This window comes from Rhinolophus hipposideros (genome assembly GCF_964194185.1).
Source record: "Rhinolophus hipposideros genome assembly, chromosome: 5".
Lineage (NCBI taxonomy): Eukaryota > Metazoa > Chordata > Mammalia > Chiroptera > Rhinolophidae > Rhinolophus > Rhinolophus hipposideros.
This window is the reverse complement of record NC_138051.1, coordinates 46844153-46868259: the sequence shown is the minus strand read 5'-3', so window position 1 is coordinate 46868259 and position 24107 is coordinate 46844153. Positions and strand designations below refer to the sequence as shown.

General features: G+C 38.2%; 1 protein-coding gene across 1 annotated transcript in view; it reads left to right on the top strand.

Moving 5' to 3' along the window:
* The window catches only part of MYO5A (myosin VA), a 165393-nt gene that overhangs the window by 40143 nt on the left and 101143 nt on the right, over positions 1 to 24107 (top strand). The window contains exons 2-4 of the mRNA XM_081048126.1: positions 13135 to 13245; positions 16245 to 16416; positions 18554 to 18698. Coding sequence (XP_080904252.1) covers positions 13135 to 13245; positions 16245 to 16416; positions 18554 to 18698 — 428 coding nt within the window. The remainder of the gene's footprint in view (positions 1 to 13134; positions 13246 to 16244; positions 16417 to 18553; positions 18699 to 24107) is intronic.

Sequence of the window (24107 nt, the reverse complement as noted above, 5' to 3'; positions counted from 1 at the left end):
CCTAAAGTACAAAATCAAGTCTGCCCCCCTCCCAGCTTGGTATGCATGCATCCCTGAAATACACATCTGACAGCGTAAAAGAAAGGACCAAATTGCAATCTAAAAAGCTTGTGCCTGTTTATCCTCTCACCCATCCGTGAAAATGCCCGATTTTCCACTTTTTCCCCTATGCATGTTATTATCAACCCTTTAAATCTTTTTAAATCCAATTTTTAAAAATTAAATCTATTGGGGTGACATTGGTTACTAAAATTACATAGGTTCCAAGTGTATATTTCTATGGTACATTGCATTGTGTGTTCACCACCCAGAGTCAGTTCTCCTTCCATCACCGTATAATATACAAAATATTAAATTGTGTTTTTAAATGTGTGTTTCCTTAATTATTAGTGAGATTGAACATCTTTTATTATGTTTTTTTGTTTGTTTTTTTAGTGGTGCTCTATGAGTTGCCTGTTTCTTTCATTTGTTTGTTTTTTCACCTATTTTGCTACTGGGCTGTTTACCTTTTTCTTATTAATTTGTAAGAGCTCTTTATACATTAAGAAAGTTAGTTTGTTACTTTTTTTTTTTTTTTGCCGATTTGTGTTTTGACTTTATTTATGATGTATTTTGCCACCCAGAAGTTTTTCATTTTCTAAAACATCTTTTGAGCCAGCCTTTCTTCTGAAAATAGGGCCTAGGTCAACTTTCACAGCTGCTTTTCCCAGCTAGAATTCAGCTACAAGGACACTTAAAGAAAGAGGAGCAGTGGATGAGATAAAGGAGTAAGCTGCAGCACAGGGGTCAGTGCTTCCATTCAGAAGCAGGCCAGCCGGGATCTTTTCCTCAGTCGACTGACCCAGCCTGCAAGCTGTCCTGCTCGTTTGCCCTCTCAAACCTAGATCATTACAGGGTCTCTCCTTTGCCCCCACCCCCGACCTTACAACCAAGACTCTTGTTTCCAGGGCCAGAAATCTCCCCTCCAGCTTCCACTGTTCATGAGGCAATAGCAGCTGAACTGCCCATCCAGCCCCTGCCTTTTGGTGAAGCTGACTCCCAGTCACTCCAGTGCAAGCCTGATTTGCCTAATATGAATGGCATTTTGGAAGCAATTATGTAGGAATTAGGTAAATCTTATCTACAGACAGAATGTGAGTGGCAGCAGTATACACATGACTGGGGGGAGAACAACTAATTACAAGCAGAAGTTGTACATGGTCCACTTCCGATTATGATGAAAGAACTGCCCATTAGAACTAGGCCATTAGAAACATCTGGTCACTCATTACCCTACTGAAAAGCCTTTGATGAATCCCTATCTGTAGTATAAAGGCCAAACTCCCTCAAATGGCCTGAGGTCTTTCATATCCTGGTCCTAACCAGTTTTTTTCAACCAGCTAAACCCTGCTAAGCGTTTTGATTCCACGCATATTTATTGAGTACCTTTTACTTGCCAGACATTGTTCTATAGGGTCTGGAATTAGTGGTCTAGATCCCTGCTCTTACATGGCTTTCAGGCTAACTGGGGAGACAGATAATCCCAAGTAAACAGAGCAATTTACAGTGCGGCTGGGGAGGATGTTTCTGAGGAAATATCTAAACTGAGATCTGCAGAAGGAACTGGCGGCTGTAAGAAGATTTGGGGGATGAGTGGAGGATGCTCTAGGCAGAGAGCACAGTAACAGCCATGAAGTCAGCAAGAGTTTGGGGTATCCTAAGAAGAACAGAAGGCTGGCACAGCCAAGAGCTCAGGGGAGGTACAATACTCCAGTCAGGTGACTAAACCCGAGGCAGGGGCCGACTCACACAGTGCCTTGTAGAATATAGTAAAGGAATTCAGATTCAGCACAGTGGGGGGTTTCAATCTGTGGTTGTGGTGGGTAGGGAGTGATGACACTATAATGTAATGGTCTTTAAACTTCATCTCATTGATCTGCATAACAACTTTCTGACATTGGTATTATAAATAACCAGTTTTATGGTTGAGGACTTGAGGAAGGAGGTTGGGTAATTTGCTCAAGGTCATACAATTGGAAAGTATTGGAGCCACTGGATCTGTCTGACTCCAGAGCACGTGTTCTTAACCTTGACTTTCAATTATATACTATTTGCTTTATTTTGTAACTGAGAACATTGAAATTCAGAGAGATTAAAAATAAGCTAGAATGAGTAAGAGGATGTGAGGCACTGTTAAAAAAATTGACTCTTCGATCTGGGAGGATAATGAATGAACTTTTTATCTGGTGGCATCTCAGAAAGCTATGAAGCCACATGAAGTGGGCAACATGGACTTATTCACCATATCAATAAGAACTCAGGAGCATCTATTGAAACTTCAAAGAAGTAATTACATGTCAAATAAAAGGAAGTGCTTTTTAAACAGTGGGTAGTAAACAGAAGAAGCCGATTATCCCACGTACAGATTGAAAATAAAATTTAGAGCAGCTTTTCTGAAGGCTGTAGAGTTAGTTAGCAAAACAGAACCTATTTTGTATGAAGCACACTAAAATACCAATGAAATTGTCTGTAATGGAAGCTTAAATAACTAAGAAAATTAGGGAAGAATGAGTAAGAGGAAACTAACTCTATGTATAATAATAAAAAAATAAAAACAATTTTAGGTGTGATAATTTTACAATATTTATAAATTTTAGTTTTTTATGTATTAAGAAGTATATAAACTCATGGTTTTTTTTTTTTTTTCTTAATGAGAAGCCACTATAGAAGGATAGAAGGAAATAATATCTTTCCTCAGTCATCACAGACAGAGTGGCATTCTTATTTCCAGGGAAATCCATTTTGGTCTGCTAGAAAAGGATGTTGTGGTCAGTGTCAGGACACTAGCTTGACACCTGAGGAAAAAGCTGAGGCACAAGTTCTTTCAGAATCTCTACTTGTTTGTGCTGCATCTATCTTTATCTTTCAAAATAGTCTCTCAGCATATACATGGGAGTAACTCTTGCTCAAATGTCATTTATTTCATGAACTATGAGATTTTTACAACCTAATATAGACTGACAGTTGATTTTGATTTTTCTGTTATAACCCCCCCTCCCCCGTCATTGTCCTGTCAGATCCTCTCATTCCTATTGAGAACCCCCAACCAACCAATTCAAATGATCTTTATCAATCCAGTAATACCATTTAGCACCTAAGGCGGTCACAATTAAGGAAAGAAGAATATACTCTTGGTCTTTCTAGAAGTTTGGGAATTGTTGACCCAGAGTTTCATAGCCTCAATATCTAATTATTTCTGCTTCTTGGTTCTCTACTAATTGTCTTACCATGATCAAGGTGCAAGCTTGACAAGCAGCTGTCTTGGGTCCAGCACCACTTCTGTTGTTCTCCTCTTTCTTTGGAGTAACTCTGGGGTTACCTGCCTCCTTGGTACTCATTGTGCCTTCAATATATCAAATGAACACTGCAGCCTTATGTTATTAGCTTAACCTGTTGTATATGCATTTAAAAATATTAATGCTACAAAGTAGAAATTGTGAGTTTTTTTCAAACAGTTTTTATAAGGATTCTGTTGATCAAAAGTCTACCCAAGCCATGGTCAGAGGGATAGTTAGCACATCCAATGTAAACATGAATATGTTTTACTAACCTTTAGGCTCTTCATGTTTATCCATGTTCTGTTCACCATCCTTAAAGTAACCTCCTATTGAGAAACGCTATTTCTTTGGGGCAAGCCAGGCTTGTATTTTGAAGCGTGGATGACCAAGTTACTACTTTTCACTCATGCTTGTATTTAGTAGCTTAATTACATTACGTTCAGTTCTCTTTGTCTTCTGCCATGACTGGCTTTCTGTTTTCGCATACATAGCATTCCTTCACATTTCAAGTCCGTGGGAGCTCTGTGGCTCCTAAAGGCTAAGCCATTGAATTATCCACTCACTCAACAGACATCTCTTGAGCATCTACTCTGCTAAGCACTGGGCCAGGTGTGGGAGTTATGCCAATGGCTAAATCAGATCTTGTCCTCAAGATGTCACAGTCTAGTTAAAGAACTAGGCCTGTGAGCGGATAATACTAATGGAATGTGGCATGTGAATAGAGAGAAGAACCAGGTATTATGGAAGATCCAAACAGGAGCCCCTACCTAAACTTGGGGGTCAAGGAAGGCTTCCTGGAGGCTTTAACACTAAACTGAGTTGTTCAATAAGTTGTTTTATTTTTTAAATTCTGCTTTGTTCAAGAAAAGTTGTACCTTTCTTTTAGACAAAAGTTTAAAAAGTAGAAAAAAAGAGAAGGCAAAACAATGCAGAGACAAAATAGAGTCAGAGAAGTGGCTAAGCAAATGTGTACAATGATGATCTGCTGTATTCACTCAATTCTGACAAGCACATTAGGAATGCATCTTTTATCACTGGTGGTATCTTAGATTTGATAAAATAGGACGTTCATTTATTCAGTAGGTAGTTGTTGGGCACCTAGTATAGATCAGACACTATGTTTAGCCCTAGGCATCAGTTTTGAGCAAGATAGGCATAAGTCTTTGTCCTCATGGCCTTTATAGTAAGAAAAGTACAGGATTATGTGAGAAAGCGTAACAGGGGCTTTATTTACATGGACAGCTCAGGGAGGATCTTTCCAAATAACAGATACTCAAAGCTGAGATGTGATAGGTAAGTGGAAATAGTAACACTACCAGTGAGGCTACGGATTCAAGGCCAAGAGAAAGTATGAGAGAGGTCTTGGGGTTTGAGGTAGCATGGATTGTTTCAGTGGTTTAAGGAAAACCAGTGCAGATGGCCCGTAGTGGGATGGAGATAGGGGCTAAGCAGCAGGGGCAGTGGGCAATGTCATGCGATGAGGCTGGGTGTGCGAGACCTTCTGGAGGCAGATGCCAAATGATGCAGGGCTCTAGGAGGTGATGTGAATGTTTTATTTCAAGTTACTAAGGGTTTTAAGCAAGGGGAAAACATCATCAGATTTTTTCCCCCCATTTTAAAAAGAATGTTCCGGCTGCTGAATGGAGAATGAGGGAGAAAACTTGATATCGAGCTATTTCAAGCATCAAGGTGAGAGATGATGGTGTTAGGATTTGGGGGTGGCCGTGGAGGTTGAGAAAGGTGGACCCAAGTTGCCACATATTGGAGGTAGGACTTAGTGATGGATTTGATAGGAGTCCAAGAGAGAATGGAGCTCATGATCAGTTTTCTCCCAAGAGCTGGGTCAGGTATGCCTATTACTGACATGGGGTTACTGCTGGAAGGACAGATTTCAAAGGCAGTGCAAGGAGAGTTCTGTTTGGGACTTAGATTTAAGATGTGTATGAGACACCTAAATAGAGATCGAAGATAATTATGTGAGTCTGTGGGTCTGGAGTTGAATAAAAAGGTCTGGGCCAGAGAGAAATTTGAGAAAAAATGGTATTTAAACTCACGAGGGTGGGATACAGTGTCGATATAAAAATCACAATAGTGATATCTAATCATAATGATAATGTTAATATTAACGAGGATGGCTAATATGTATTGTCTGCCTTCTATGTGCCAAGCACTGTTCTGAGGACTTTATGCATATTAACCAATTTAATCCACATACTAACTCAGTGTTATAGATATTATTACTCTCGTTGTAGATGAGGTACAAGAAATCCACAGAGCAGGTAAACAATAAAGCCCAGACATTCTGTTCCTAAAGTCTGAACTCTTAATATTACATTAGAAGAGAGAGGGCAATTCCAACTCTCTATCCGATTTAGAGGTCGGATAGAGAAGGTAGACCTGGCAGAAGAAACAGAAAAGGAGTGATTTGAGGGGTAAGAGGGAACTGTGAGAATGGAGTGTCTCAGAAGCCAAGGAGAGTATTCCAGGTAGGTTGTTAAGGTCAGTGATCAAATGCTGCTGAAAGGTAGGCTCTGAAAGGATACGTAGGCATTAAATGGGTGACAGGGATGGGGAAAGGGTGTGCCAGGCTTGGGGAGAATGTGAGTAAGAGAGGAAGATAAGGAGGAACCAGTTGTTATTTGCAGTTGTTAGAGAGCCAAGTACAAGCCACGAATGGTGAGAGATGAGACTGGAAAAATTGGCAGGGGCCAGATCACGAGAGACCTGTAATGTGCCCTAAGTTTGCACCAGGCCATGATCTCAGCCAGAACTGTCTGTCCCCAAAGTTGGGAGCAAAACAAAGGCAGCCACCTGTTACAAACAAGAGGAACCACATACTGGTGCCTGCTTATCTATGTTGTCTCATATAATCTATATAGTCTCTGATTTCTTCAAAATTTATGATGTTGAAACATTTTATTTCAGATTTAAAAATTATCCATGATTTCCTTAACACCAAATCATTTATCAGAGTGATAGGTATTCTGCACCGGAGGAAAATATCGATAGCAGAAGTCTGGACATATTTAACATGACCCTTTTTTATACTTCTCTCTAAACTCCTCGATGGAATATTTGTTGAAAATGGTAGGAAAGTGTTGAAAATGGTGGGAAAAAGTGAGTTGTTTTCTTAATTGGGCAACTTTGGTCACAATCAGGAGAAAGTGATTCTTTGGGACTATGTTTGTTTTATTCTTCCTTAGACGGTACATACTAAGCGTTTTGAAGTGAGAGATCGTCCTGAGTTTGAATCCTGCTTCTGTCATTTATTAGCTGAGTGACTTTGGGGCCAGTTGTTTAACCTCTCTTAGATTGTTTGTTGAGTGAGGGACTTCGTTAGTAATAACAATTATAAAGAATATTGCAAAATTAAGTAAAGGAAAGTTAGGAGCATTCTCCATCCCAATCAAACAAAAAGCTTTGTGATGAAAATGATCAACATGATTCCTTTTTTTGTTGGTGATTCTGTTTTACTTTTGATTATTTTATTTACTTAGAATTTTGTAATTTATCCTCAAGTACCCACTAGCTAATTGTAGACGGAAATAATAATTTTTCTTGATGTGCATATTAAGACTGTGCCTATAAAGTGAGACCTAGTTCCAAAAATAATCTATAGGAATATTACAGAACTGCAGTATCTAAAAATATTCATTACAAAGCTCTGCCATCTCACATAAAATTCTAGAGAAATAAGGTTATTTAAGTTTTGCTCCTTGATGGTGACAAAACAAAGTTCTTCATGAATTTAAAATAATTTTAGTGTCTGCTGGAAGCTGACTTGAACTTTACTTTTAAATCATGTGCATGCGGGGTAACTTCAAGAGTTACAAAGAAATTAAAAATCTTAAATTTACCCTATCACTTTGTTTGTTTATAGAAGTAAATGAACCCGACATCATTCCTTTATTAAAATTTTAGTCCTTGGCATCCTCAGATTATTTTTTGCTGTTATTCCCTAAGCTCGTTTCTGTGGTCAGAGCCAATTGGAACACTGCAGGATGGATGCCAGGCTGATTACGGTGGCTTTGACACATTGTCTTAGATGAGACATTTTTAAGTCTCACCTGATGACACCGACCAGTGAAATAGCTGTGTTCATTATGATACCAAGAGGAACATTTTTGGAGTGGTGAAGGGAGTTTCTTCTTCATGAAATCTGCTGTTTTAACAAGGGGGAAGTGTGGTAGAGTGGAGAGAGTATTTGGCTTTTAGAGTAGCCATAGATTTAACCCCAGTTCTACCACTTTTAAGGTCGAAGCCTCAATATCTGTTAAAATGGATTAGTAATAGGGCTATGGTGATGATTGAGTGGAATTATATATGTAAACTACCTAGGCCTCTACTGACACAGAGAAAGTGCTCAGTAAATGTTAGCTCTCATTCCCCACAACCTTTGTCAAGTTCCATGAGGCAGGTTGGTGTTTGTCATTTTGCTCAGCAGTAGCATGCAGCAGGGGCATAAGACACTTCCACTCTTCACCATCCCTACCCAGAATGCACCATGTGTTCACCCCATCCCTTCTTTTCTCTTTGCTCCCATTTTAGTGTGATCCCTTGCCCTGCCCTGACTCCCTGACTTCCTTTCTTTCCATCTATTCCCCCCTTTGCTGCTCCAGGAGATGACTGGTGAGAGATGGTCACAACACTTTGACCTTTGAAGCGAGGCATTCTGGTGGGGTTGGGAGTGGGGCTCTCTGTTCTAGAAGTGAGGGATAATAACACATGAGTCATGAAGGGCTAGAAGTATGATTTGTGTGTGGGGGAGAGGAAAGGATGTTTTGTTACTTGCTCTACCCACTAAGTTCCTGGCTCTTTTTCTTTCTGTCATACCAAGATTTCCAACATAATTTAGTGGTCTAATGTTGCTTATATCTTTCTCTATTTCTAGGGATTATAGACTCTTTCAGAAGATTCTGAGAGCCTCTTGCCAATACTGCTTTTAGTCTGCCCTCTTAGAATGTAATAACTGAGGCCAAGAATATTCATATAAAAAAACTTCACGAAGAAATTATTCTAGGCAGGCCCTATGCTAAGTGCTGAAGAGACAAAGATGTAGATGCAGCCCCTCTCAAGGAGCTCACCGTCTCGGGAGGGAGATAGGTACACAGAGTCATCACTCAGTGGGACAAGGATTCTAGTGGAAGATTATAGGAGGGGACATTGAGAATGGATGCCAAATGATGATGGTAAGTCAGAAAAGCCTTCTTAGCGGAGCTGGTACTTTTACACCGGTATGAAGGATAGATAGGAGTCTGCTGGCTGGAAAAACAGAAGGATTGTGTTTCAGATGGAGGAAATAGCTAAACCAAAGGCACACAGGTGTGAGACAGCAGGGCTTTTTCAGGGTACAGCAAACCCATAGTTTGGTAGGACTGGAGAATAATGGTGGTGAGTAAAAATGGATGGAAGAATGAAATGTTTAAGAACATATTCCATTGAGGAGTTTCAATATGAGTAATGTTCTATTTCTGAGCCCATGGGAGTTCATTACATCATTCTTTCATTCAACAAATAGTGTGTGTGTGTGTGTGTGTGTGTGTGTAAAAATTCTAGAAAGCCCATTATGTGCTTTAGAGTAGTAGTTTCTGAATTTTTTACATCAAAAACATACCAGGAGGGTTATTTGAATTACTTAGTAACCACATGGAGTACCAATGTTAATGTCAGGATTCAGAGAAAGGGTATTGATGATTCAGGATTTCTCTCCTGCTTCAGTTTTAGCCTAGAGGGATAGTTTACATTATAGGCTTGTTTGAATTGTCACATAAAACTTCATTTTTGCGAATATTCACAATGAGATATCAAAAAAACAACCCAAGGCGGATTCCATGTTGCCACGCCGCTTGTGTTGTAATGGGGGAGTTGGAAAGATGTGCAGATGTGCTGTATGTAAAGCAAGTAATGAATGTGGGAGTTTGGGCAAGGAGGGAGAAGCCCATGGGTCCATAGCGTGGGACTCGGGGACTGCTCACTTATTCCTTAAGTGTTGTCAGTCTTGTTCTCGAAGCGCCTGAAACATCAGAAACAGCTGCTCTTGGTGCCCACATCTCAGCACACCTGGGCTGACAACATTCAAGTTAGCAAAACTTCCAGTGAGTTATCAGCACTAATCACGGACCTCTTGAGTGTTGTCCTTGTGGTAGGACACAAAAACAAAGATAACTGGTGTCTCCTTAAGGGCACAGGGATGGGTGTACCCGCTGGGCAGGTCTGAGGCCCTGAGAGTCTGAGCCGGCACTGTTTAGTGCCCCTCTCTGGAGAGTACTAGTGCAAGCAGGTCCCGCGAACCTGCCTTTCTGGTGCTCGTCCATTAGACTCTGTCAGAATTACCTTATATCGGCCCCTCAGACCTCATTCATTACATTGTACTGTAGAACGATAGATGGTTTTTATTTTCCTTGCAAGCTATAATATTTTGTAACTTTGTGCAAGCATTATTCTCTCAGGTTTTGACTTGTAAAATTAAGCCTATCTTCGTTTTGTCCCTAATGTCTTTCTAATCAGGTCTTCATTTGAATTGTCATAAATCTTTGATACGTGTTTACATTTTAATGTTATCTACTTGAAGCCTTTTTCCTTTTTTCTTCATCTCCTACAGTTAGTTAGTTAGTTAGTTTGTTTGTTTGTTTTTTGGCTTTAGTGACAGTACCTCATATCCCAAATCTTTGTTTTCCCTTCTCCTACCACTTCCTACATCCGTTTCCTTTTTCATTGCTACTACTTCAGGAATCTCTCTTCTCTCTGACTCCTCCCACTTCTCAACTGTGTTTTGTGGCTTCAGGAAAATCCTGGGGTAGGACTGTGAAGTTTGCCTTTGCTACCTCTCATCCCAGTTCTCCCATTTTCCCCCTTCCCTTGCCCTACCTCTTCTTAAATAAAATCAACACAAATGTGCTGCCCACCAACTGTGGGCAAGGAACTTGACCAACCTTAGAGACGTTTCAGATGGGTTAAGGATATACAGCCTAGTGTGGGAGGTCAATAGACCCATAAATAACTCAAACAAGGTCTGAGGTATCATGAGTGAGATATTTGAGGTGCTCACAAGATAACGAGGGACAAAACTGGAGCAGTGTGAAGGGAAAAAGGAATGAGGAGCATTGCTTGAAAGCCCACCCTCCACCAGCTAAGAGTGAGTTACGTGGCCTCTGACCCTCACTTGTCTTTCTGGAAGTTGTGTCCAGTCTGATTCACTTTGGCCAGGGCTGTCGTTTGCTAACTGCATCTGTTTCACCAGGAAGCCCGAGAGCAGACTTATGGGTTTCTGATTCCTGCCTGACTCTTGTTTCCATGTCCCATTTCTAGATTTCCCGTGTGATCTTAGGGCCTTGTCTTTCTTCTCGCACTCTGCACTGGATGTGGCTAGACTAGTTTAGTCCTATTCCCAGGACTGCCAAGTATATTTTCATAGGGAGCCTAGAAGAGTGGAAAGAAGGGTTGGAAGTGACAGAGGCAATAGGAAGGGGCATTGTCAGGTTGAGATTCTCCCGGGTTTCAGCAACTAAGGTATATATACCTCCCAAATTGACCCAGTTCTGGTAGAGTTGTTTCTGCAGTCACCATTAAAGATGGAAAGGAACCATAAAAAGACAATGGTAGGAATAGACTGATTTCTGACCTATTTCTCATTGGATACTTTACCAAGAAACAAAGTTAGGAAAAAGGGGAAGTTGGTTAACAGGGTGATGTGTGGTATTTAATTATCTTTTCTCTGCCGAGTGTCAGGGCCTTAACCTCCCTATGCTATCTGTTGCTAACACCCAGCTTTTGGGAATCCAGCCTTTGGCAAAATATCTGCTCATTCCTGTGTCTAATATTTGTGAAAATCAGAGCTGTTGACAAAGAACACAAAGGCGCGCTTCTCTCTAGATTTAGTTAAAATCTCCTCTTGTTTAGAGCGGGTCAGGCATGCTTCTACACACTCAGTTGGACCCCTTTTGCTTTATTGTGCTTTCGTTGGTCAGGATAGTAGGTCATTTCATGACTCTGAATCTCACATATTACATATCTTGTCTAGAGCCAGTAAATTTTTCCAGAGAAAGTTACAGAAATATTGGCTTTCTAAAGTGAGCTTCAGGGTGGGAGCAGTTGGTACACAGAAATGTTTATTGAGTAAGATTTTAGTAATGTGTACAGATATCACAGTGTATGGACTGCGTCACTGGGGAGAAAGTTATCAAACAAATTTCAGTAACATATTTGACATAGAACATTAGCAATCACTTCTTACGGAAAACATACTTAGTAACAATTATGCTTATGTTTGGGTTTATGCTTTTCATGAGGTTTCTATGTGTATGAGCCCTTGAGCTAAACTAGATGAATACCGCTGTCATCCTCGTTTTACGGATTCTTGAAATACAGGCTAAATGGCCAATATGGTAGTCATGGCATTAGAACCCATAACCGAGTTCAGTATTCTTTCCTCTGCCAACTGCTGGGACAAAAAGTTTACATGAGTCTGTGATAATAAGAGAAAAATAAAGCAATGGGTGAGTTTGTTTTTACCATACTATTTAATTCAATTTAAGGAGATGCCTTTTATTCTGAGATTCTTTCAACAAATACTGAGTGCCCAGCTGTGTACCAGGTACACAGGCACTGTATACTGTATTGAGCAAGACAGACATGGAGCTTATGTTCTAATGAAGGAAGAGAAATAATAAATAAGTAAACAAGCAATAGCATAACAGTAAATAAGTTCCGGTAGTAATAAGAGCTCTGAAAAAAAGGAAGTTGAGAAAGGCCGGTGGTGGTGGTATTTTCATATGTTACATATTCCTAAAAATGGGCACCTAGGTTTAAGTGTACCTGTGTTTTAAAGGGAGACTAATTCCTGAGGAATCTAAGAAGTTATAAAACATCTCTTCAACATGGTGTTTGGAGTATTCATTCAGGTTAATATATTTTGTTATTTTTCTTCAACATTGACTGGAAGTCCAAAATTGGCTTAAGATCAGAATGTCTAGTTGAAGCTAAAGATTTGCTGCTTCAGGAATCCTTGGTGGTTACCATACTTCTTTCATGATATTTCAGTGACAAGAACCAACTTTATTGCTGACCAAATATACCATTTGTACTCATCTTTATAAAATAATGAGGCAAAGTACTAGACAATAATACTTTCTCAATTTTCTTTTATTAGCAACAGAACTACTTTTAAAGAAAATTCCAGGTGCCTAGTATGTAAACCAGCTGTGAAGCCACATGCTTGCTTTCCTCTTCTCCACACCATAATGGCCCCTGAGGAATACCTGAGAAATCACTAAAGCTCACAGAGCATAGAATGAAAAACCACAATAAGAAATTCAGATTGTAAATCCTTCCATGAAAGGATAGCTGTGGTACTGAAACTGGCAGAGCTGCCACACCAGTAATTCAAAACCATGTTTTGAAATCTATGAAAGTCCACATTTATATGCACATTTTAACCTCATTTACATTCAGCATTTGCTGAATAAAGGAAAGTCATACTTTCACTGTAGCTATTTCTTCCTCATACTTTTCCCGTATTGTGATACAGTTTTCATACAACACTATCTAAGTTTAAGGTGTACCTCATAGTGATTTGACTTACATATATTGTGAAATTATTACACACTACAGAGCATACTTTTTATATAATGTGGGCATGATGGTACTACTTCTAAGGGTAAGATTTTTCACCTACTAATTTAAAAGTTAAATTTCATATTGGCCAAGGTTTATTTTTCATAAATTATTTAATTACAAGTAAATCCATGATATGTTTTATATGTCATTAAAAAGTAATTGGTTTGTTCATTTAAAATTTTTTTTTCTTTTCATCTTCTAGTTTGCCAGAGTTTGGATACCTGATCCCGAAGAAGTTTGGAAGTCAGCAGAGCTGCTCAAAGATTATAAGCCAGGAGATAAGGTCCTCTTGCTTCACCTTGAGGAAGGAAAGGTAAAAATTTTGCTTTTATTTGTTATCATTAGTATAAAGTGAAGGGAATTCAAAATGGTAACTTTGCTGTGACGTAATTGACTTCAGTTGGAGGTTAATATTTTTACTCACTGACTGATAAAAATGGCAAAAATCCATGAATTTATTATGATCAGGTTTAGATTCACATCTAATCCTCCCAGATATATCTGTTTATGTGTATTTTGTTTAGGCTACCAAGAATGTTTTCATATTAACTAAGGAAACATTTAAGAAGCCAGTCTGAGATTTGATATTTGCTGGAACTAATCACTTGAGAAATATTTACTGAGAAGTTATCATATATAAGCACTTGGTTAATGACCAGAAAAGCCGAAAATCAGTTGCGTCTCTGTACTTTCCTGTTTGCATTCACTGCACGAGTGGACTCGGCTTAGTTCCACCCATTTTAATCTCTACACTGCATTTGACAGGGCATGTCACACTTTTTTCTTAAAAACCTCTGTGACATTAATTTTCTTTAAACGACTTAGTCTAGCTAGAGAAACTAGATATAAATACATGAAACATTAAATAAAATATAGAATATAAAGAGTAGTTCAACACTGCTACGGTGCCAAAGGTTAGTTTCTGATTAACTACCAAATGAGTAACAGTATCCTGACAGTGTCCATGTATTGAACACTTACTATGTGCCAGGCATAATTCTAAGTGCTTTGTTTGCTGTAACTCCTGTTGGAGGGAAGTTCATTGTGGGCTGCTTTGTCAGGGAACGCTTTAAGGAGGAGGAAGGATTTTGACTGGGTCTTAAAATGTAGATAGAATTTGGATTGAAAAAGAGAAAGGGGGTAGACCTTATGAGGGTTGTATTTTGGAGATCATGAATGTAACAAGTTGACTGGAGCAGAGATTGAGAAAGGTTTGTGTTCCAGTTCAAGGCTTGCATATTAAGGTACCTGCTGTATTCCTCTGTAAGAGGTGGCAAAAGGTATGCTTTCTGACATCAGAGTCAGGTAAGAGAAGTAGATGTATTTATGAAAAGTGTGACCCATGATATAATAAATATAAACAAGAAACAAAAGTAGAACAGAGCGAGGGACGGCCAGATGGCTCGGTTGGTTAGAGTACGAGCTCTCAACAACAAGGTTGCCGGTTCAATTCCGCATGGGATGATGGGCTGCACCCCCTGCAACTAAAGATTGAAAACGGTGACTGGACTTGGAGCTGAGCTGCTCCCTCCACAACTAGACTGAAGGACGACAACTTGGAGCTGATGGGCCCTGGAGGAACACACTGTCCCCCAATATTCCCCAATAAAATTAAAAAAAAAAAAAAAGGAGAAGGGAGCGGGGAGTGGTCAGGGAGCTGGTGAAGGTGAGGAGTCTGGGATTCATTCTCTGAGAAATGAGTATCCAAGGGGGAGTGAATTTCGGGGATGCAGAAAAGCATGGTGTGTTTCAGGAACTACACAAGTTCCACAAGTTCCATGTTGTTGGGGGTAAAGTGGCCAGTACAGGACCACAGAGGGCCTGGTAGCTATGCTAAAGCTCGGACTCCAACTGGTATGCTACACGGAGTGATTATAGTGTTTATAAACAGAGGAAAGGTACTAGGCTTTTGCTTTACAAAGGACTCATTGGTGGCCTCCCGATGGAGGATGAATTTCAGGACAGCAACACAGAGACAAGGAGATTAGTTGTGAAGAAGGTAGGGAAGAATTAGGCAAAATCAGAAGGGCCTTGAATGCCAAAGTAGGGAATTAATTTATTCAACACAACACATACTGATCATCTACTCTGTGTTAGGTATACATTTGACACTTTGGCCTATATTTTCTTACGTTAATTCTCACAGCAACTCTTAGGGTTTGTAAGTGGTATTAGAACTGTTTTACCAATAAGGAAGCCAAGGCTCAGAGACAGTAAGTCGTTCTGCCAGAGATTGCACGACCAGAAGTAGCTTTTGTGTCTTGCAGGGGCCAATGCAAGGACCAGTCAGCTTTAGGGAAAGACATTGTACCCTAGTAAACAGGCAGAGAGAGATAAAGGAGCAGATTGTAAAATTTCTCCCATTCTGCATAGTTCATTTAGACCAGATTTAATATGGGATCTCTATTTATCTCTTCAGTATTAACAAAAGTGGCTTTTTACAAAATCTGCTTATCCCTCCCTACGATTAAATTGCATTTTTTTCCTTTTCACTTGTATGTTATTTGCCCTTAATATGTAGTTGTTTGATACTTCCATGCTTGGCTTTGCTATAAAGCCGTATTCCCTTGGCTTAAAAGTGAATAGTCCTTCTTAACTTTTGGGGGCAAGTATTTCACTAAAAATCAAATGAAAACTTGGACTGTCTTTCAAAAAAAGTACACACATGTGTATATATTGAGAAATATATACACATATACCTAATATCAGGGGATTCTTGGACCTCTTGGGGTTTAGGGGTTCCTAAGTATATACCATGAGCCAGGCATTGCCTCATTTAATTTTTTACCACACCCCTGTGAGCTGTTTTTATTATTCTCTTTTTACAAATGAAGGATTTAGATTAAATAACATACCTAAAACTACAAAAGAAGTTAAGTACCAGTTTTAGGATTTAAACCCAGGTAGATCTGACTCTAGAACCAAGGTTTTGACCACTGTGTTTTACTACCTTTCACTTATCACTGCTGAAGAGAAAAAAAGAAAAAACTTAAATGAAATTTAGAAACTTCTGGTCCAGTAACTGGGTAAAAAAAGTCTAGACTATGACTGCTCAAACTGTTAATATACTGGCAAAAATTACTATTATTTTTTTTGGCAAAAATTATTAATATGAGTTAATACATCTAATGAAAAAGAAGACTCCTTATTTGTTGCCATTTCCATCAGTTTATATGCTTTTGGAAGATGCCCAGGAAAAGAATGTTTAATAACTACGAAGCAAATCAGAAATAGGAAATAAGCAAAATGCATGGGCCTGTTCCATGTTTATGGCCCTGATTTATCCACATGCTGTATCTTGTGCATTTGCAGGATTTGGAATATCGTCTAGATCCAAAGACCAAGGAACTGCCTCACTTAAGAAACCCTGACATCCTTGTGGGTGAAAATGACCTCACAGCCCTCAGCTATCTTCATGAGCCAGCTGTGCTCCACAATCTCAAAGTCCGCTTTATTGATTCCAAACTCATTTACACATATTGTGGTAAGTGTGCCTTGCTGTCTGAGTGGACTGGGAACTCTTTCCTCTAATGGACATAGCCTTGAAAATATTGTACATGGGGAATGAAGACTGTGTTTGGATTTTCTCTGAGAGACAAATTCACTTCAGAGTTATCAAAAGGATTTACCAGTGTTCATTAGCTAGTTGCATTTTATGCTAAATAAGTTCTTTTGTGAACTTACATAATTTTCTCAAAATGAAAAGAACCGGGCCTCATCTTTTGGATTTTTTTCCCCTGCGGAAGTCATATGACAAATTCAATGCCAATTTCCAGTTATTTTTTTTTTTATTCCTTACAAAAACTATTACATGAAGAGTCAATGTCCAAAGACTTACCTTTGGGGCTGGTTTGAGAAATTTAGTGTTCTCTTTTTCTCAATTGCTTAGAAATGCAGGACTGACTTGACTCATAGTAACTATTCTAGCTTGATCTGCTTGCCTAGGCCTCTGGTTTTTGCAGTATTAGCTGCCTGGGACCCGGCTCAGGTTTCTTTTTTTCTCTCTTAGAAATTAAGCAGACACATGTGTGTACATTTGGATTTTTTTCCCTCTTTCCTAATTTTCTCTCTCTTTCTCTATTTTCTTCTTATCCTTTACTTTCTCTCTCATTCCCGGCTCTTTTTTTCTGTACTGACTTCTTATCTTTCTTTCACTAATCGTTCTTCTCTGAAACTAAGATTCGAGATTTCCATTCGTTTTCTTTTAACTTTATTTGCTTAGTATACCCACCTGAGTGCTATCTGTCATTTCTTCTTTACTCTCCTGTTTTGGACAGGGACAGATATCTTTTCTTCTTCAAAGAATTTATATATTCTTCTTCAAAGAATTTTATATCCTAGACAGTAAATATTTTTCTTCCCTATCTATTAACTAAATAGTTCTTTTTCTCAATTTTCCTTTTTGTTTAATGTATTTTTTTGCTTGCACATACGTTACCTTCTTGGTAAAGCCTCCCTTGCCCCAACTTCCCATCTAAATCACAAGCCCCTTGTCATCTTCTTAGTCTCTATCTCTCTTCTCTGTTTTATTTTTTTCCTTTTTCCTTACTACTGTTTAACCTATAATACATATTTTTTCCTTATTAATTGTTTGAATTTTCTACTAGAATATAATAAGGTCCATGAGGATAAAGATTTGTCTTTTTTTGCTTACTGTTGTGCAAACCTAGCCCTTCTACTTGAAACATAGTTGGAAATGAAATAATATTTGTTGAATGAATGACTTAAATAAGTTAATATATACCTACTATAAAATTTAAGGAAATACAAAAAAAGTATAAAAAGGAAAAGAATTACATGTAACTACATATAATTCACCACTGAAAAATAACAAATGGCATGTTGACTTACATCCTATATGTATATATATGTGAGAGAGTATAAATAGATATAAAATTGGAATCAGTCTCTATATAATTTTGTGTCATGTTTTCCTATGACATTTAATATTCTTTGCAAACGTGATTTGTGGTGGTAGCAAAATAGTCTGTTATCTGGATGTAACAGAATGTATTTAAGCACTCCTTATTGTATATTTTTTATTTGTTTTATTTTTCACTGTTGTGAATAACATTGTGATAAACATCTTTATTTAAAATAAGACCCTTTGCATGATTATTTCATTTGTATAAATTTCGAGAAGTGGAATTTTTTGTTTTTAATTTTATTGAGGAACAATGTGTTTCTCCAAGACCCATCGGCTCCAAGAGGGCACAGCTTAGCTCCAAGTCCAGTTGCCTGTTTTCAATTTTAGTTGCAGGGGATGCAGCTTACCATCTCATGAGGGAATTGAACCAGCAACCTTGTTCTTGAGAGCTCGAGCTCTAAACAACTGAGCCATCCAGCCACCCTTAGAAGTGGAATTTTTAAATATTGTGAAAATATTTAAAGTTCTTTTAACAGTGCCAGTTTTCATTATTTTAAGTGGTGTTGCAGTTAGGACTACATAGATATAATGGATTCAGAGGCAAAAACTATGACATATTTTGATCCTTAACAATTTGTTAATTCAGTATTAACTGACATTGAAATTTGTATTAACTGTGATTCTCACTTTACCAAGTTTGATGTGTCCCTTAGGATGTCACTGACTTCTTTTGCTTCTTCACGCCTTTCCCCAGGTATAGTCCTAGTAGCTATAAACCCTTATGAACAGCTGCCTATTTATGGAGAAGATATTATCAATGCATACAGTGGTCAGAATATGGGTGATATGGATCCACATATCTTTGCAGTAGCTGAAGAAGCTTACAAGCAAATGGCCAGGTTGGTGGAAGCTCTATTTATTATTTCATACCTTTTATTAGATGTGATAATTCCTTCTTTGCTGAGTCACAGATATTTTAAAATACAGCAAATAGCAACTTGTAAATTATTATTAAATAAACAGCCTTGACTAGTTTGTCTCAGATGGCCTGCATTATTATTAAAACAGCCTATAAAAGGACATGCAGTTTTTAAAAACTGCCTTTGAATTTTATCATGTTCCTGTGACTTTGCAAGGTCAGGTGTCATGTTTTACAGATGAGTGGATCAAGGTTTGGTGGTATGAAGTGCCTCGCCCAGTGTCTTTCAGGTAACGCGTGGCAGTTCAGAACTAAAAGGCCTGAGAGCTGCAAGAAATCTGCCTGTATCTTAGAGAATTACATGTGTAGGAAAGTGTGAATTTTAATGTTAGGATTATGTGCTGGGGCTTCAGTGGTCCTGAGCAGCACCAGCAAAATGTCTTTGATATTAACCATGGAACCCTAACATTTTGAGAATGGAAAATGGGAGAAAAAGGCTACTTTCGAGACTAGATTATACTAACAATTATATTAACAATGTAATGTAATGTAATGCAAAACTATGGATGCGTCGAAGAATAGTATATATTTAAGAAATTTCTCCAGCTTACAGATAAGAACTTGGAATGTTGTAAATTGATACGGGAAACCCTCCAGCAATTTCTGGAGTGGAGAGAAAACTAATACTGCAGAGATTTTTATTTTCCAACCAGACAGAGTGTTTATTTATACATAATTAGATCAGCATGAGCCAGAATTTTAGAATTATTTCAGTGACAGAGTCCATAGAAATCACTGTGCCCTTTTATTCATAAAATATTATTAATCTAATAGCAACAAACAGTTATTAGGTACTCTCTGTGTGAAAGATACGTTTTATTTGCCTTCCATTTATTAACTGATTTTATCCTCACAGAACCTTCTGAGGTTGGTATTGTTATCAATCTTCATTTTACAAATGAGAAAACTGAAGCACTGAGAAGTTACGTAACTTTTCCAAGGCCACATAATTAGGAAGACTAGTTTTCAAATTCCATTAGCCTTACACTATGAAATATTAACATATTAAATATAAAATGAGTTTTGTACTATGTAATGTGCCATGTTATACCAGATTGTACTGTAAAATAGTAACAAGTGTCCCAAGTTTAAGAAACTTTATTTTTTTAAGCTTAAAATTAAGCAAATTCCATCTGTCAGTATAATTTTCTCCCTAAAGTTAGAAAACCCAGCAGTTTTGCATATAGTACTGGAGACTTGCAGTACAGAGTCAGCACCACACAGGTACAACCTGACAACTACTAGGCAGAGAGGGAATTGCATAGAGTGCTAGAGCTTAAAAACAGTCTCTGAAAAATTTTATACTGCTCATAGAGAGAACCTATGTGACTTCTTTGAACGTACTCTCCTTAAATATGAAAGCTTGGCTCTTACCATCTTTGTTACTGGTAATCCACAAGTAGTGTTAGATTTATATGAATATTTCTGCCTTTTGACCCTTAGATTTACTTTGGTTTTCTAACATTTCCCCCACTCTCTTATTTTCTGTGGCGTAGCCACTCAATATGATCTCTTGACTGCAGGTTTGTTGGTTGGTTTTCTCTTTGCTCAGTTTTGTTTTTCAGGCGTTTTTAAAGTATTTTTCATTCAGTTATGATATTATGAATAAATCTACACCCATAAAATGTGCCACAACAGCTAAATTGACTATGTCTGCTTAGACTTACGGTTGGGAATTGCTGTCGCAGCATCATGTCTTGCCATTCTTGTTCTTACTAAATGAAGATGTGCCATCTGTACCAGATGTGAATCCTGGTCTCCTCGAGGCCCCTGCCATCTTCAGGGAAGGTCCAATTCCTTGTTTGTTCACTAGACCTTTATTGAGCACCATCCAAGCACTATTTGGGGTATAGGGGACACAGCAGTGAACAAATTAGACAAAACTACTACCCTCATGAAGTGAGGCATGATGAACAATAAAAATAAACAAGATACACAGGCTGTCATGTATTAATATGTGGTGTTGTGAGAAATAAAATTAGAAAAGAAGGTAAGAAATGCTGGGTGGGCCAGAGGGTGTATGTATTAGGCCCAGGGAAAAACTTCATTATAAAGCTCCTTTTTTTTTCTAAACCTAAAAACAAAATTTTAGACTTACAAAAAGATTGGAAAAATAGTACGCTTCTGACCATCTGTGACTCAGCTGCCATGTGGTACCAAGTATCCTGTCTACGCAAGTAGGCTTGAAGTAATGCGTGCTACCAGATAAGGAGAATTTACTGTATGGAATGGAAAGGTAGATTAACCTACATTAAGTAACAGCTACTACGTTTAGATGCCTGCTGTGTGCCAAGCATGGTGTCAGCTGTCACCTCTAATCTTCCTTACGTCCCTGGGAACATCTATCATCACCTCTGCTTTACAGGTGAGGAAACTGAGGAAAGTAACTTGTTCAGGCTGTCATGCTGATAAATAGTATCTGGGAGCTGAGATTTCAGTCCAGCTCTGAGACTCCAAAGCCTTTCTTCTTTGTCATTTAGTTTTCTTACTTTCAGCTATGTGGCCTCACTCTAACATGTCTATTCCTTCAAATTAACATTGCATACCTCTACTTCTACACCTTCTATTCATCCTAGAATGCCCTTCTCCATGCTCCTTTATCTGCCTGATTTCTATTTGTTTTTCATGATCCCACTCAAATTTTACTTTTACACCATCTCAGTTCCCAGTAAACGACTCCTCTTCAGGGTTCTTTATTAAGTGAATTTGGGACTTGCTTAGTACTACCCTGTTTCCCCGAAAATAAGACCTAGCTGGACAATCAGCTTTAATGCGTCTTTTGGAGCAAAGATGAATATAAGACCCAGTATTATATTATATTATATTATATTATATTATGTTATGTTATATTATATTACATTACATTACATTACATTACATTACATTACATCGTATTATATTATAAAGACCCAGTCTCATATTATAGTAAAATCAGACCAGGTCTTAAATTAATGTTTGCTCTAAAAGACGCATTAGAGCTAATTGTCTGGCTAGGTCTTATTTTCAGGGAAACACGGTAATCCGTAAGGTTGCAATAGGAATAAAATACAGTAACTATAAAAGTCTATAAAAGTTATAAACAAATATAATTTAGCTATTTCTGTTACGACGTTTTTATATGACTCTTGGAGGCTCTGTGCTGATGGCACAGAAAAGTCAGATGGACATGAGAGGATCTGATAACCATGTGAGAGGCTTCTCATCAGGAATTGAATGACCTCAGCACATATCTCCAGGGAATGCTTATTTTCATTTCCTGAATAGTTTCTCTGCCTCTCTAAAGCACAGCTTTCACCAGTGCCAACACACTCTTATAGTAAACATTTACACTTCAAAAGTAATATTGTCATTGTGAACTCATGTACAGTGTAAATCCTTTAAAGTTTAAATCTTTTCTTCTTGGGACTGATCAAAAGTGGTAGTCAGAGAGACATAGCAGAGTAGCTTGATTTTGACAAGTGATAACAATGTAGAAAAACTTACTATGTCTCTGAGAAGAGAGATAGGAATTAGAGTCTCAAGTGAAGGCACACCTTTAAGCCACCACAGTAAAAACACAGTTTGGGAAGAAAGCATTATATTACACTAACTTAATGTTCTCTTTTTTAAACCAGGGACCAAATAAAGGGAGAAATAATTAGATTGATTGCCTGCAAAAAAGCAAAACTTACGTTTTGTTTCACGTGACCATGATCACTTATAAGCTAAAAGTTAGTCCTAGGCGCTTTATACTTTACCAGGGCACACGGCAGCACCAGTGAGTGGTTATCAGAGAGACGGCATCTACATGGGTGGGCATATTCCACTGTGTTCCACATGAGTCAGCCCAGAGACCGGCATTTCTTCGTTTCCTCATTAATGACCTGGCTGTGAATTGGGAGTGTGATCATTAAATTTGCAGAGGACAAGGTGATGGTGTTGGAAGATATGAATAGTTTTCAGTGTGACGATGGTAAACTAGAGATTACACATTTTAAAGGGTAAAGATTAGAAGGAAAAATCTATAAAATAATACACCTGCTACAAAATGAAAACTTGATTGACATAATATAGGGAAAGGTTGGACAGACCCAATAGACAGAGATTTTGATACTAAATAGATATGGATACTGAAGACCATAGAAGAGAAATAGAATAAAGCATAAAATCTCTTTCATCATGCAGAGCAGATAGTCTATACTTAAATAATTTTTTTCCTGGGGTTTCCAGTGCTTTTACCTATTTAATTCCATTTCCCTTTTCCCACACAATCTGGTTTCTCCTAATCACTACATAAGAGTCAATTCAGGCATCGCCTTCTCTAGAAAGCATTTTCTGACTTCCCCTCCTCACATTTCCCAGTAATTCCATACACTTCCTCAATGCTTTCATCGTGTCCTGGATAGTCTGCTTTTCTAGCATTTACTCTACTGTTTTTTGTTTTACTCTACTGTATTTTAACTGTGCACTTTTCACTTTCCCTCAGTAAGCTATGACCCTAAAGTCTTTATCTTCAAAAAGTGCTTGGCACATTGTGACTACTTATTACATTTGTTGAATGAATGAATGAATGAATGAATGAATGAATGAATGAATGAATGAATCAAGCAGTATTTTTAGGTGGGGTTTTTAGCTCACATAGGAGCCTGTGAGGCCACCATTGACTGAGACAGGTCAGAAGAGCTCGCCTCTACTCCAGGACATCCAGTACCCAGGTTACTTACAATCATTGTAGAGGCCCTTGAGGTGACAAGCCAGGCCAGAAATCATAAATCTTTCGTTTATGCATCACTCGGATGTTCTAGATTGATCTGTCCTTGATGAGGAGTGGAGAATCTCTGTTCCTTAACTTGGTTTTATCAGGCCCTTGAAGTGATATCTACATTCCAAAAGTACAAAGAAGGTTCTTGCAATGTAAGGACACGAACCCCTGAAATATTATGAACAGTGGCTGATCAGCCAATCAGAATTTCAAAGAATACTAAATTATTATTTACATGTACATAGTAATCTAAAAGCCACAGCTCAAATGAATAGAAGAGGGTAGATTCTGATATTTACTTTGGAACCATAAATTTTTTATCCCTGAGGTGTCTGTCTGTTTTCTCCCCATCTCTATCATATTTCCCTTCTATCTCTTCATTTTGTATTACCTTACTCCCTTCTGTATCTCTGCTTGGCTCCTTACTTTGTCTGTCTTTGCTTTTGTCCTGTCTTTGTGGCATTTCTTCCTATGGCCACATAGAACTCAAAGACATTTTTAAAGACTTATTGTACTTATTATAAAGATTTCTGATTCCTGTTCTTAATTTAAAAGCAGATCAATGGATTATTTTACGTTTTTCTCTTT